At 46.4% G+C, this 13,125-nt stretch overlaps 1 protein-coding gene across 7 annotated transcripts in view; it reads left to right on the forward strand.

Moving 5' to 3' along the window:
- Positions 1-13,125, forward strand: part of nav2a (neuron navigator 2a) — a 298,168-nt gene that overhangs the window by 236,627 nt on the left and 48,416 nt on the right. For all 7 annotated transcript variants that reach the window (XM_071381946.1, XM_071381948.1, XM_071381941.1 and 4 more), the window contains 2 exons: positions 1,306-1,707; positions 6,977-7,099. In XM_071381946.1, coding sequence (XP_071238047.1) covers positions 1,306-1,707; positions 6,977-7,099 — 525 coding nt within the window. The remainder of the gene's footprint in view (positions 1-1,305; positions 1,708-6,976; positions 7,100-13,125) is intronic.

Consider the following 13,125-nt stretch of genomic DNA (forward strand, 5'->3'; position numbering starts at 1 on the left):
AAGTTTACATACACTAAGTTGACTATGCCTTTAATAATGACTATGCCTTTAATACATCCACAGATGTACCTGTGGATGTATTTCAAGGCCTACCTTCAAACTCAGTGCCTCTTTGCTTGACACCATGGGAAAATCAAAAGAAATCAGCCAAGACCTCAGAAGAAAAATGGCTCTGGTTCAAGTCTGGTTCATCCTTGGGAGCAATTTCCATACACCTGAAGGTACCACGTTCATCTGTACAAACAATAGTACGCAAGTATAAACACCATGGGACCACGCAGCCGTCATACCGCTCAGGAAGGAGACGCGTTCTGTCTCCTAGAGATGAACGTACTTTGGTGCGAAAAGTGCAAATCAATCCCAGAACGACAGCAAATGACCTTGTGAAGATGCTGGAGGAAACTGGTACAAAAGTATCTATATCCACAGTAAAACGAGTCTTATATCGACATAACCTGAAAGGCCATTCAGCAAGGAAGAAGGCACTGCTCCAAAACCGCCATAAAGCCAGATTACGGTTTGCAACTGCACATGGGGACAAAGATTGTACTTTTTGGAGAAATGTCCTCTGGTCTGATAATAGAACTGTTTGGCCATAATGACCATCGTGGGTGGGGGTGGCAGCATCATGTTGTGGGGGTCCTTTGCTGCAGGAGGGACTGGTGCACTTCACAAAATAGATGGCATCATGAGGGAGGAAATTGATGTGGATATATTGAAGCAACATCTCAAGACATCAGTCAGGAAGTTAAAGCTTGGTCGCAAATGGACAATGACACAAGCATATTTCCCAAGTTGTGGTAAAATGGCTTAAGAACAACAAAGTCAAGGTATTGGAGTGGCCATCACAAAGCCCTGACCTCACCCTATAGAACATTTGTGGGCAGAACTGAAAAAGCGTTTGCGAACAAGGCGGCTTACAAACCTGACCCAGTTACACCAGCTCTGAACTTTTGCGGTTTAAGACTTGTCTGTCTGATGCTCTATTCTAGTTTGTATGTAACGGAGGGCTTGTTCTCCAACCCCACTAGACTGTGTCTTGTGTCTGGTTCTTTCAGCATGATCTCCCCCCCCCCCCCCCCCCCTTTTTATGAGAGTGTCAGTGTCTTTGATCCAGTAATGGCTTGTCTTTTCTTAGGATTTTGATTCATGCTCCTGAACCAGTCTTTCTCCCTGCTGCTTGCGCTCCCTTTCACAGGATTAGAGAGGTCTTACCCACTGTCTAGTCCAGTTCAATGCTGCTGAGCTAATGTCTAGTCTTACGCTCATAGTCTTTGTTTCTGCTTCCCCCCCTCCCTACCCCAGCACCTTGGAGACAACCTTTGACAGCAACGTCACCACGGAGATCAGCGGTGGCGGCGGGAGTGGGCGGAGCATCCTCAGCCTCACTTCCTCCCGGCCCTCCCTGTCGTCATGGCGACTGGGCCAGTCCAGCCCCCGTCTGCAGGCGGGGGACGCCCCCTCCACGGGGAACGGCTACGGGGGTCGTGCCTTGGGGGGAGGAGGAGGAGGGCAGGGGGGGCGCTACTTGTACCCTGGCCCCCTGCGGAGACAGCTGGCGGGGCGGGGAGGTGCCCTCGGTATGGATCTGGGGGAGAGAGAGGAGGATATTGACCTGGAGGGCATCGCCATGGAGGTGACGGGCTACATGAGTGACGGGGATGTGCTGAGCAAGAACGCAGCTCGCCCTGATGACGTCGCCAGTGGGTGAGTATTCTGAGAGAACTAGCATATGAATATAAAAATGGTGTTTTGCAAATTGCAACTCATCCCTTTTGGGGCTGGTTTGGTTGGTTTTGCGCCCTTTCTCATAAGTTTCGGGAATGAATGCGTTATAAGTGGCTGTCACAAGAGGGCGCCAGTGTATTTGTAATTTCCTCTATGTGTGCAAATGTGAACATGGTACAGCCAAAAGTAGTGTGGCATAAAGGGGAAATACAGTTGTTCCTTTTGTTGTGAGAGGACTTGTAAGACATTCTGTAATAGGTTTTTGAGATGGTATACATTTAGATAAGCATATGTCCTTTGGGGACCAGGCCCTGTATCCGCAAAGCATCTCAGATTAGAAGTGCTGATCTAGGATCAGGTTTCCCCTGTCCATATCATTTTATGAATTATGATCCGAAAGGCAAAACTGATTCTAGATCAGCACTCCTACTCTGAGTCTCTTCGTGAATACTGGCCCAGATCAGATGCTACCTCTATCTCCCAGAGGACAGTAGGTCCGCTCTATGAGTTCAATCCAGTAGCGATGTACCACATAACCTGTTTGTTTGCTAGTCAGTGCCCATGTTGAAGTCAGTGTCCATGTTGTAACAGGCTGTCCTGCATACCCTGGCTGTCATACTCTGCGATTTAAACCGATGCTGTCATCGTTATTATCATATTAATTTACACACGGGGAGCCAACTGCTCCCAACTGCTCTCAGAGACTAAGTCCCTCTCTCTCTTTTTGGCTGTTCACTCTCCCCATTCTGGCATCAGCAGCAGAGTCAAACATCAACAAGCAACAAAAAATCCTAAACTGCCTCAGTGTCAAGAGGAAGGAAAATAGCCTTGTTTAGAGCACATAGTTCAGGGGTTACCAAACTCTTTTTGACCCCACCATGTAAAAAAAAAGGGGGTGAATTGGGGCTAAGATAGTCTATTACAAATCAGTCTGACAGTACTTTTGACAGTATTTCAATCTGAAGGAAGTGTGGTTTGAAGTGACTGAAATGCATCAGAACGGTATTGGGAAGTTCAGAAGATCATCAGGCCATACTTTTGTATGCTCTTCTGTGTAGAACAGAACATCATCATTGGTAATGTTATTTCCCCCCCCCCCCCCCCCAGTCTGATTTAGTGTCTGGTCCTGTCCAGTCCACTCTGTTCTAATGAGTCCTGTGCGGCTTGTGGGGAATGTAGAGAGTCTTATCTTTCAGTAATGGGGTCATAATATTTTGTCGCTTAGCCTTTTACTGCGGTGGGCTAAATCAGGGTCACACAGTTTCGTGGTAGTCTTAAACAAATCTACTTTGAAACAAAAGTATCCACCTCACACACATGGTTATGGGCTTAAACAAAAGAAGACACCTGTACCATGTCAGATATAGAGTTGAAATGTATTCAATTTTGAGTTTGCATCCCAATATTACACTTCAGAACAGAACCGTTTGACATAGAAACACTGGATGTTCGGCGGGTTTAAAACCAAAAAAAGTTTTATTAATTATGAAATTATGAAAAATATGAATAACATTCCACCCGTGATGCCACTAGAGGGCGGTGTGTTCATTTGACTGCAGGAAAGGGCTACACCGTTCAGAAGACAGAGCCACATTGGTAGGAAGGAAACAGAAACCGCTTTGTTTATTACACCCGCGTCTAGCTACCGGAGTTTACCGACGTAACCCTGGTTCTATGAACCAAAGCTCAAAGTTTCTCTTGCGACATAATCACTTCTGCAGAGCCACCTGCTCTGAAAGTGGTGGGGTTAAGTGCTCCCCCTGAAGCACTCGGATAACGCATTTCAAACAAAACACACACACACACACACCTGGGCAGGTGAGTGTTATGAAAAGAAAGAGCCCAACCATTCCTCTGCTAGTGCAGTATGATCTTCGACATCTATGCTTAGGGATTGGCTCAGGGTGGGACGCCAGCCAAAGCCGTAGTGAGATGAGCGATCAGGTGCTGCTCAGTATTATACAACGGTTGGGTCTAATCCTGAATGCTGATTTAAAACCGTCTGTTCCACAAATGACCACCGGCTAAATCTATGACGTTAAAATGCCTATTTACTCTGTTCCGTCTGACTGCACAATCCACGGTCTTATCAGCCCAGCCAGACGATTTATAAACTTTTGATCTCCACTATAAAAAAACATCTAGACATTATCTCACATTTCTTTGAGACTAACATTTAGTTTTCAACTGAGGAGATTTGTGTAAACCTTGCTGTCCGTCTCTCCGACATTTGCCACATTGTTTCAATATTCATATAATCGATTGATGTGTCGAAATTAGCCTTTATTCAAATGGCTGTCGTGGAAACGGAGTGACCAGATTACGCCTGTAGCCTGGGGGGGTTGTGTGTGTGTGTGTGGTGATATGGTGGAGCCTCCCTGTGTCTTAACCATTTAAAACAGACACAGATAGCTCAGTCTCCTCCCCCCTCCTCCCCAGGCCCCAGCCACCAACTGATTCAACCCCGTATTGTAGGTTTGACCATAGAGAATGAGTTGGCAGTGGGATTCCACGCCCACCTACAGGGTAGTCGCTATCTGGGCAAGTGGCAAAGTCATAAATACCGCCTTGTCCTACAGTTGATCTTCTAAAAATCTGATTTTAAACCTAACCTTATGCCTGACCCTAACCTTGAAATAAGACCAAAAATCGAAATGTTGTTTTCCTAAATATTTACGATATCGCCAATTGTGCCGCCTGCCCATCTAGTGGGACTTACAGGCATCGTTCTTTATCTTTACCGTGTTAATCAAATCAAATTGTATTGGTCACGTACACATATTTAGCAGATGTTATTGTGGGTGTTGGGAATTGCGTGTGTTCCTAGCTCCAACAGGGCAGTCGTATCTAACAATTCACAACAACTCACAAATCTAAAAGGAAAAGAATGGAATTAAGAAATATATAAATATAAATATTAGATTGAGCAATGTCGAAGTGGCCCTGACTAAAATACAATAGAATAGAGTATATACATATGAGATGAGTAATACAAATACAATAGAATAGAATAGAGTATTTTAGTCAATGCCACTCCGACATTGCTCAATCTAATATTTATATAATTATCCTGTCTAGGACTCGCCAACAGCCAATGAAATTGCAGGTCATCAAATTCAATCAACAGAAATCTCATAATTAAATTTTCTCAAACATACAAGTATTAGACACAATTTTAAAGATAAAATTCTCGTTAATCCAACCACAGTGTCCGATTTCAAAAAAGCTTTTCGGCGAAAGCAGAACATATCATTATGTTAGGTCAGCAACTAGTCACAGAAAGCATACAGCGATTTTCCAACCAAAGAGAGGAGTCACAAAAAGCAGAAATATTGATCAAATTAATCACTAACCTTAGATATTCTTCATCAGATGACACTCCCGGGACAACATGTTACACAATACATGTATGTTTTGTTCGATCAAGTTCATATTTATATCCAAAAACCTCAGTTTAGATTTGGCTTTGCCTCCAAAACATCCTGTGAATTTGCACAGAGCCACATCAAATCACAGAAATACTCATAATAAACATTGATAAAAGATACAAGTGTTATTCACAGATTTAAAGATATACTTCTCCTTAATGCAACCGCTGTGTCAGATTTTTTAAATTAATTACGGAAAAAGCAAACCATGCAATAATCTGAGCACGGTGCTCAGACGACAAATCAACCCAAAGAGATATCCACCATGTTGGAGTCAACATAAGTCAGAAATAGCATTATAAATATTCACTTACCTTTGATCTTCATCAGAATGCACTCCCAGGAATCCAAGTTCCACAATAAATGTTTGATTTGTTCCATAAAGTCCATCATTATGTCCAAATTACTCCTTTTGGTTCGCACGTTCAGTACACAATCTAAACTCACAACGCGCGGGCAGGTCCAGGCAAAAGTTCAGACGAAAAGTCATATTACAGTCCGTAGAAACATGTCAAACTAAGTATAGAATCAATCTTTAGGATGTTTTTAACATAAATCTTCAATAATGTTCCAACCGGAGAATTCCTTTGTCTTCAGAAAAGCAATGGAACACAGCTCGCTCTCACGTGAACGAGCGTCACGAGCTCCTGGCATTCTGCCAGAGCCCTGACTCATTCCCCTCTCATTCAGCCCCACTTCACAGTAGAAGCACCAAACAAGTTTCTAAAGACTGTTGACATCTAGTGGAAGCCTTAGGAAGTGCAAAATGACCACATAGACACTGAGTATTCGATAGGCCAAGAGTTGAAAACCTACAAACCTCAGATTTCCCACTTCCTGGTTGGATTTTTCTCAGGTTTTCGCCTGCCATATGAGTTCTGTTATACTCACAGACGACATTCAAACAGTTTTAGAAACTTCAGAGTGTTTTCTATCCAAATCTACTAATAATATGCATATATTAGCAACTGGGACTGAGTAGCAGGCAGTTTACTCTGGGCACGCTTTTCATCCAAACGTGAAAATGCTGCCCCCTCTCCATAACAAGTTATTTTACTTTTAGATTAGTGTGTATTGTTGTGAACTGTTAGATACGACTGCGGTGTTGGAGATAGGAACACAAGCAGGTTAATGAAGCAATACAAATGTTATGTCACCAAAATGAAAGGCCATTTAGTTGGGGAAAAAATGGCCAATTGTTTTCGTCATTTTGATAGTAACTAGACTAAATTGTTATTCTGAATGATATTTTAGTCAAATGACTAAGACTAGACTAAATCTAAAAAAGGGTGCCGACATTAACACTGCACCAGGAACAACATCTTGGAAATGTAGGCGAAGAACTGGTCCAGCTGCACTTGTGCGTGCGTGTCTGTGTTCTTCTATGCATGTGCGAAGCTCCAGTGGTGTGGAGTTAATGACCGGTCCAGTCGACCAGCAGCCATTTCATCTGATTGATGAGACTGGTGCCTGGGATGGACCAACAAGATGGATGTTCTTTTCCGCTCCTCGTTGGTTTTATTTAGAGCAGGAAGGAACAGCCATCTTGTTTGTCCGGCCCAGGCACCAGAAAGGGAAGGAGTTGTTGGCTCTCTCTCTGGGGTGTTAGCCCAAGTGTTGGACCGTGCTCTATTTTCTTCTTCCTGGCTTGAAAGCTGACATGAAAAACTGTCTTCTTTTAGTCAAACAATATCAGTTTTGGAATGAACTGTATTCCATCAAAAGTGTTGTAAAACTCAGTGTTGTGGTATTTTAACGTGCGCTTTGACTTTGAAAACCTTGTGTTCTCTGACGTGACCCTTGACCTTTTCTGATCTCAGCTACATGACGGATGGCGGTCTGAGCCTGTACACGCGGCGACTCAACCGTCTACCCGACGGCATGGCGGCGGTACGAGAGACCCTCCAACGCAACACCTCCACGGGCCAGGGAGACGCTGACAGGTAGGACACTATGCACACACACAGGCTATTTCTCTGCATCATTGGGAGAGATCCTTACATTGGGTCAAATTACAAAATGGTTGGATTTGTGTCCTTGTGACCTGCGTGGATCAATGGAAACGATAACAGGGCAGCAGTTTGACCTCTCTGGGAGGGAGGGAGGGAGGGAGGGAGGGAGGGAGGGGAGGGAGTGGTTTAATGTGGATAATTGACAGCGGGAAATGGAGGGAGGCATTATACTATTAAGATAGATTGTGTTCGTATGGAAGAGAAGCGGACGGGTGTGTGGGACCGAAGTGGGCTCTGTAAGAAAGAGTGAAGCTAAGTAAAGACTGCAGCTATAACTCCTGTCAATCTGCAGGTGTGAGTGATTTCCTGTTTTTCCCACCTTTTGACCTCTATCTCCCCTCCTTCCCTCCCTCCTCTCTCACACCCCCTAAGCCCTCACCTCTTCTCCCCTTCTCCCTCACCTCCTAACCCCTAAGGTGAGAGATGAAAGCTTTCAAGTCTCTCTCCTCTCACCATGCACTGAGCCATCTTGACCTTTTGCCTGCCTCTTCACCACCCTGCTCATACGGTATCTTTCTCACCTGTGCCCTTCACCTTTCATAAAGGTCTTAAAGAAACCCCTAGAAGGTGTGTGTGAGAGAGCTTTTTCATTTTGGCAGTTGTTGATGAGAGAAAAAGGGAGAGAGTGGAGCGAGAAAGTCTGAAAAGCAATTAAATGATAAAGGTTTTTGGGAACGGTGTGGTATATATTTTTCACTTTCATCTATCTGGGAGTTAATTTTGTTAATAGTGCATTACTGCTTGTGCCAGTAGTCTCTCTTTGTTGATATTCCCGACTGATCTTCAAAGAGCGTTCCACTCCTTTCTGAAAAAGCACAGAGGTGGAGGGTTGGGGGAAGGCAAGGAGGGAGGGGGTAGAAGGGGGGGGGGGGGGGTACATGTGGAGCAGCCCTCCTGAAGGAATGTCTGATAAATGTGGTTACTGGTTTTGGTTTGCATTCATTGGGAGAGTTGGAAAGTGGTGGATAACTGCGTTAACATAATATAGCAGGGCTGAAATGGCTTCAGGGTAAAGTGTGTGTATGTGGCTGGGGGGGGGGGGCTCAAATGAGATCAGTCTAATTTAATAGATGACTGGGGGGGGGGTTAATGGAGCTGATTTGGGAAGGTGGGGAGTTGGATTTGACAGCTGACCACCTTACTATGGTGTGTGTGTGTGTGTGTGTATGGACGTAGTTGCAGTGTAAGTTTCACGAGCCCTGACAGAGAGTCCGCATCAGCTCCTTAGTTGGCCACTCTGTAACGGGCTGTGGTAGACCACTGGATTGGAGACCTATACAACAGATCAGCTTTTAATGTCTTAATGATGCTGCTTTGGACACCAGCATCTTAGCCTGCCGTTAGGGCCCAGTCAGCGATGGGGTTGGGGTGTCAGATATCACCATGGCAATGGGGTAAAAGCCTTGTGACCTCAGGCTAAGAGCTTCAATGTGTCATAGTGCACAAGGGGGGGGAGAGGTTGGAAAATTTGCCTAAAGACAGGAGATTCTAACTCAAGAACTAGAGTATTTAGTGCCGTGGACTCCAACCCCAGTTCCTGGAGAGCTACAGATGTGCAGGCTTTTGTTTCAGCCTAGCGCTACCACACAGGATTCAACTTATCAAGGTATTGATGAACGCTGCCGTTGATGACGTGAATCAGGTGTTTCGTCGCTGGGTTGGAACAAAAGCCGACTGATCCCCGATAAAGGAACCAAAACGTCTCAAATCAGAAGACGAAGAAGGGACTACAACCGCCTCTGTTTTCACTCTCAAATGTGTGCAAATTACATTTCAAACGGGCACTGTCGTTACCGAAGAATCCCTTTTAGTTATGGGACGACGCAGACCCATGGCGACGAAAGGCTGCGGGTGTCATGTCGAATTAATGTGTGTGTCTTTCAGCTCGCATTTCATTTCACGGCCAGAGAAAGAGGAAGTAACTCATCTGTAACAATCCGTCCGCTGATTTGAATTCCTTTTATCCGACCAGACAAAGAGACACTCTTTTCTGTGGTGTGTCTATGTGTGTGTGTGTGTGTGTGTGTGTGTGTGTGTGTGTGTGTGTGTGTGTGTGTGTGTGTGTGTGTGTGTGTGTGTGTTCTTGCAGATACAGTATGAAACAGATAGGAGAAAAATAGGAAAGCCCCAAACCACCCTTTTAACATTACAATGATAAATACAGTATATCCCTCGGTCCTCTCCTTCGTCGCGTATTTCTCTCTGTTCTTCACTCGTTGTGTGTGTGATGTTAGTGGATCTCTGGGGAGGTTTTACGTCTTCCACTCCCCAGGGTGTGTGTGTACAGCCCAAGGAGTTATAGTTATTTCCAGCACCCTCTCAACACCCCAGCATCCCCAATGCCCATCTCCGTACCTGTCTGGACTTGACTAGGCCCCTCAGGCAATTGAGGAGAAGGGAGGTGCTCAGGTTAAGGTTGCACCTGGCAGTAAAACGGAAGGACAGGATCTCTTCCTCTTTCTCTACCCGTCTCTCTTCCTCTCTTTTCGCTCTCCTTAGAGCAAGGGGGGAATGAGGATTCCTCTGTCTCTCCCTCCTCTTTCCTCGGTCTCTCCCTCTCTCTCTCGCTCTCTCCCTCTCTCTCTCGCTATCTCTCTCTCGCTATCTCTCGCTCTCTCTCGCTATCTCTCTCTCTCTCTCTCTGTCTCTCTCTGTCTCTCTCTCGCTCTCACTCTCTCTCTCTCTCTCTCTCTCTCTCTCTCTCTCTCTGGTGTGTGTTTCCCTCTCTCCAGCGAAGAGGATGCTGTGGTTTTGCTCCAGGCTCTAAACATGTACAGTCACAATCTTTTCTCCTTTCTCTCTCGTTCTCCGGGCATTTCAATGATTAGCTGAGACATGGATAAAGGACCAGTCCCACCCTTCGTCTGCTTCTAGGCGTCTCTCTGACTCTCTTTTCCTCAGTCTCTCTCCCTCTCGCAACGCAACGCACACACACACAAACCTCTCGACGTATACATGGAATGCGAAATGCTATAAATCCCCTTTTGACATCTTTTATGCAAGAACAGCACTTTCCGGTTTCCCCCGTGTCTTTGTAATCGCATATAACGCTGCGCTGAAAACGCCTGCGGCATGCTAGTGCCGTCTCAACATCGTTCTACCCAGCGTGTGATATCTGGAGCTTCGCTTTGAGCGTTGAGCTTCCAGCTGAACTATTTGCCCAAGTCACTGATACCCCCCCCCAACCCCAAACACACACCCACGTACCCCAGCTGCAGAGGTGCCCCTGTACTCCTGAGCACGCGCACCCTTGCCTTCTCCGGTGCCTGGGAGGGTATGGGATTAGACTGGGTCATAGGTCGTAGTTCAGATGTAACAGTACATCACCAGAAAGAGAGAGGGAGAGGGTACAACTGGGACAAAGAGGGAGGCGTGTAGCGGAGGAAACTTAAATGGACATAAAGAGAAGGGAAAGATGGACAATAGGATTTAACAAGTTGTAGTGGAGGAGGGGAATCTGAGACTCGAGTGTGTGTGTGAGAGAGACGGCGAGAGCGAGATGGATAGAGAGAGACTCCTAGGAGCGTTTACTGATGTGGTTGTAGCCGTGGATACTGGTGCATCTATGAACCCCGTCCTCCCCCTGGGCTTCCCCTCTGTCACCAGCACACCTGCCTCGCCCCAGGACACACACACACACACACACACACACACACACACACACACACACACACACACACACACACACACACACACACACACATAGAGGGCGTGGTGCTTACACACAGTTATCTTCTCTCTCTCTCACACACACACACACTCTGCTGTAATGGTCTATGCCTTTGTCTCCGGCTGGCTGACTCCTATTGGATTAGTGCTTAGGGAAGTGGCGTTGAGCCTTGCTGTGCCACATAGCGTGCCAGGGATGTCATCACTGGGACATACTGACTGCCTGCCACCAGGACACTGCATCGCAAAGGCTGTCCTCTATTCTGGAGTGGGCTCAGAAGAGCGTGGAGAAAACATGTAGCGTGAAAGACGGGAAGTCTGACACAGAGAGAGAGAGACGGAAAGAGAGAGAAATGAAAAAGCCTTCCATCCCCTGCCGCTTTGGAGGATGTTTTCGTTAAAAGTTTATAGACAGACAGACTGCCGTGTGGATATTGGCTCTGGGTAACAGACAGTGTTGGACAACCCTGAACTGGTTGGTTTGGGAATCTGCTGTGAGGGGTTGCTGTGCCCCACCTGCCTCCTAAGTGGTACCCTCCTCTACCTCAAGGAGGGGTCGAAAGACATTTTGCTGAGTGGGGGTAAAAAATTTGCAGGTTTGTGGCGGTACCCAAGGTAACAAGATCAATGTGATTTATCCACACTTAGTATGGGAGGGAGGCTCACACACATACGCACGCACACGCGCGTGCACACACGTGCAGACGCACACACAAACACCTGAGGACTGGAGAAATGAGATGTGGTAGTTTACTGTGTGTGTGTGTGTGTGTGTGTGTGTGTGTGGTTTGTGTGCGTGCGGTGGTCTGTATCCCACATCTGTATTGGGCGTGTTTCTTTTATGGATCAGGGTCAGTCGGTTGACTCAAAGCAGCGCACCGTTTACTCAACAAACACACGAGAGAGAGAGAGACGGTTGTTTGTGTGCAAGAGACAAAGTCAAAGAATGTAACAGACATTTCATGTCGTTTTTAGGTCATGTTTGTTTCATTTCTAAAATATTTAGTCGAATGAGAAACGAGGCGAGAAAGAGAGAGACTAGAGGGAGAGAGGCATTCCTGACCCTGTAGTCCAGTAGTCGGGTCGTTTCTCTGTGCTGCGGGACAGCTGTGTCATTTAACCACCACACAACTCCGACCCGGAATGTCCACAAGGAGAAGGAATGCACCGAGTCCTGTCCAAGATCCTCTCCGCCGCTCCTTTGCCCTCTCTCTTACCCTGTGCCTCCCCGTTCTCTACCTCCCTCACTCCACCCGCCCATTCACTCTCTCACCCTGTATCTCTCTCTCTCCCATTTCTCCCATATTCTCACACCCAATCCCCAGGGTTCTGTTCAAACTGCCTTCCTCCCTTCCCTCCCCCATTCCCTCTCCTCCCTCCCCGTCGCCCTCACTCCTCCCTGTGTATAGAGGTGCCAGAGGTGGTGTTTACAGAGGGACAGCCAAACAGTGGTTGTGTGTAGAGTCAGCTCAGTCAGTACACACACAGCCCAGGCCCAAACACATACTTTAGATACCACACACACACACACACACACACACACACACACACACTGGTTTGTGTTCCTACTGGCTGCCTACACTAAAGAATAGGTTTGGAGGAGGTTTGGGGTCAGGGTTGGAGGTTTTGTGTTGAGGCAGTAGTGGTGCAGCCAAGCTAGAGTTCTCATGATGGGGCACTTCTAAAAACACATCTGGTTTGTTTGTGCCCGTCGCCGATGTCGGTTACATGACAGACGGAAATGCCTTCTCGAGACTCTCTTTTCTCATCCTTGATTTTATTTCCATAAAACAAACGCTCTGTCTTTTGAATGCAATACAGTTCGAGGGATTAAGGGTGTGCGTGTGTGTTTCTCTGAGTGTGTAAGCCTCACCTGTCTCTTTCCCCATGATGTCATCTGTGACCTCTCACCCTTCTGAGGTTTATATTAGAGGGAGCTCATGTTTAGCGTGTAAGCCCATGTCCAATCCACTCACACTGTCTCTGACAGTAGTCTACAGGACTAGTCATCTGATCCTACAACAGTCTGAGTAATAGTAGCTCCCCCTTAAACAGAGGAAATTCCTCATCGTCCAGAGGTTGTCTACATGTGTGTGTGTGTGTGTGCGCGTGTGTGTGTGCGTGTGTGTGTGTGTGTGTGTGTGCGTGCGTGCGTGCGTAATTATTATTTTTAATTATATTTGTACTTTCACCACAATTTTGTGAAATGCAATTGGTAGTTAGTCTTGTCCCATCGCTGCTACTCCCGTACGGACTCAGGAGGGACGAAGTGCATGCGTAAATGTATG

Source organism: Salvelinus alpinus, chromosome 33 (genome assembly GCF_045679555.1).
Source record: "Salvelinus alpinus chromosome 33, SLU_Salpinus.1, whole genome shotgun sequence".
NCBI classification, from domain to species: domain Eukaryota; kingdom Metazoa; phylum Chordata; class Actinopteri; order Salmoniformes; family Salmonidae; genus Salvelinus; species Salvelinus alpinus.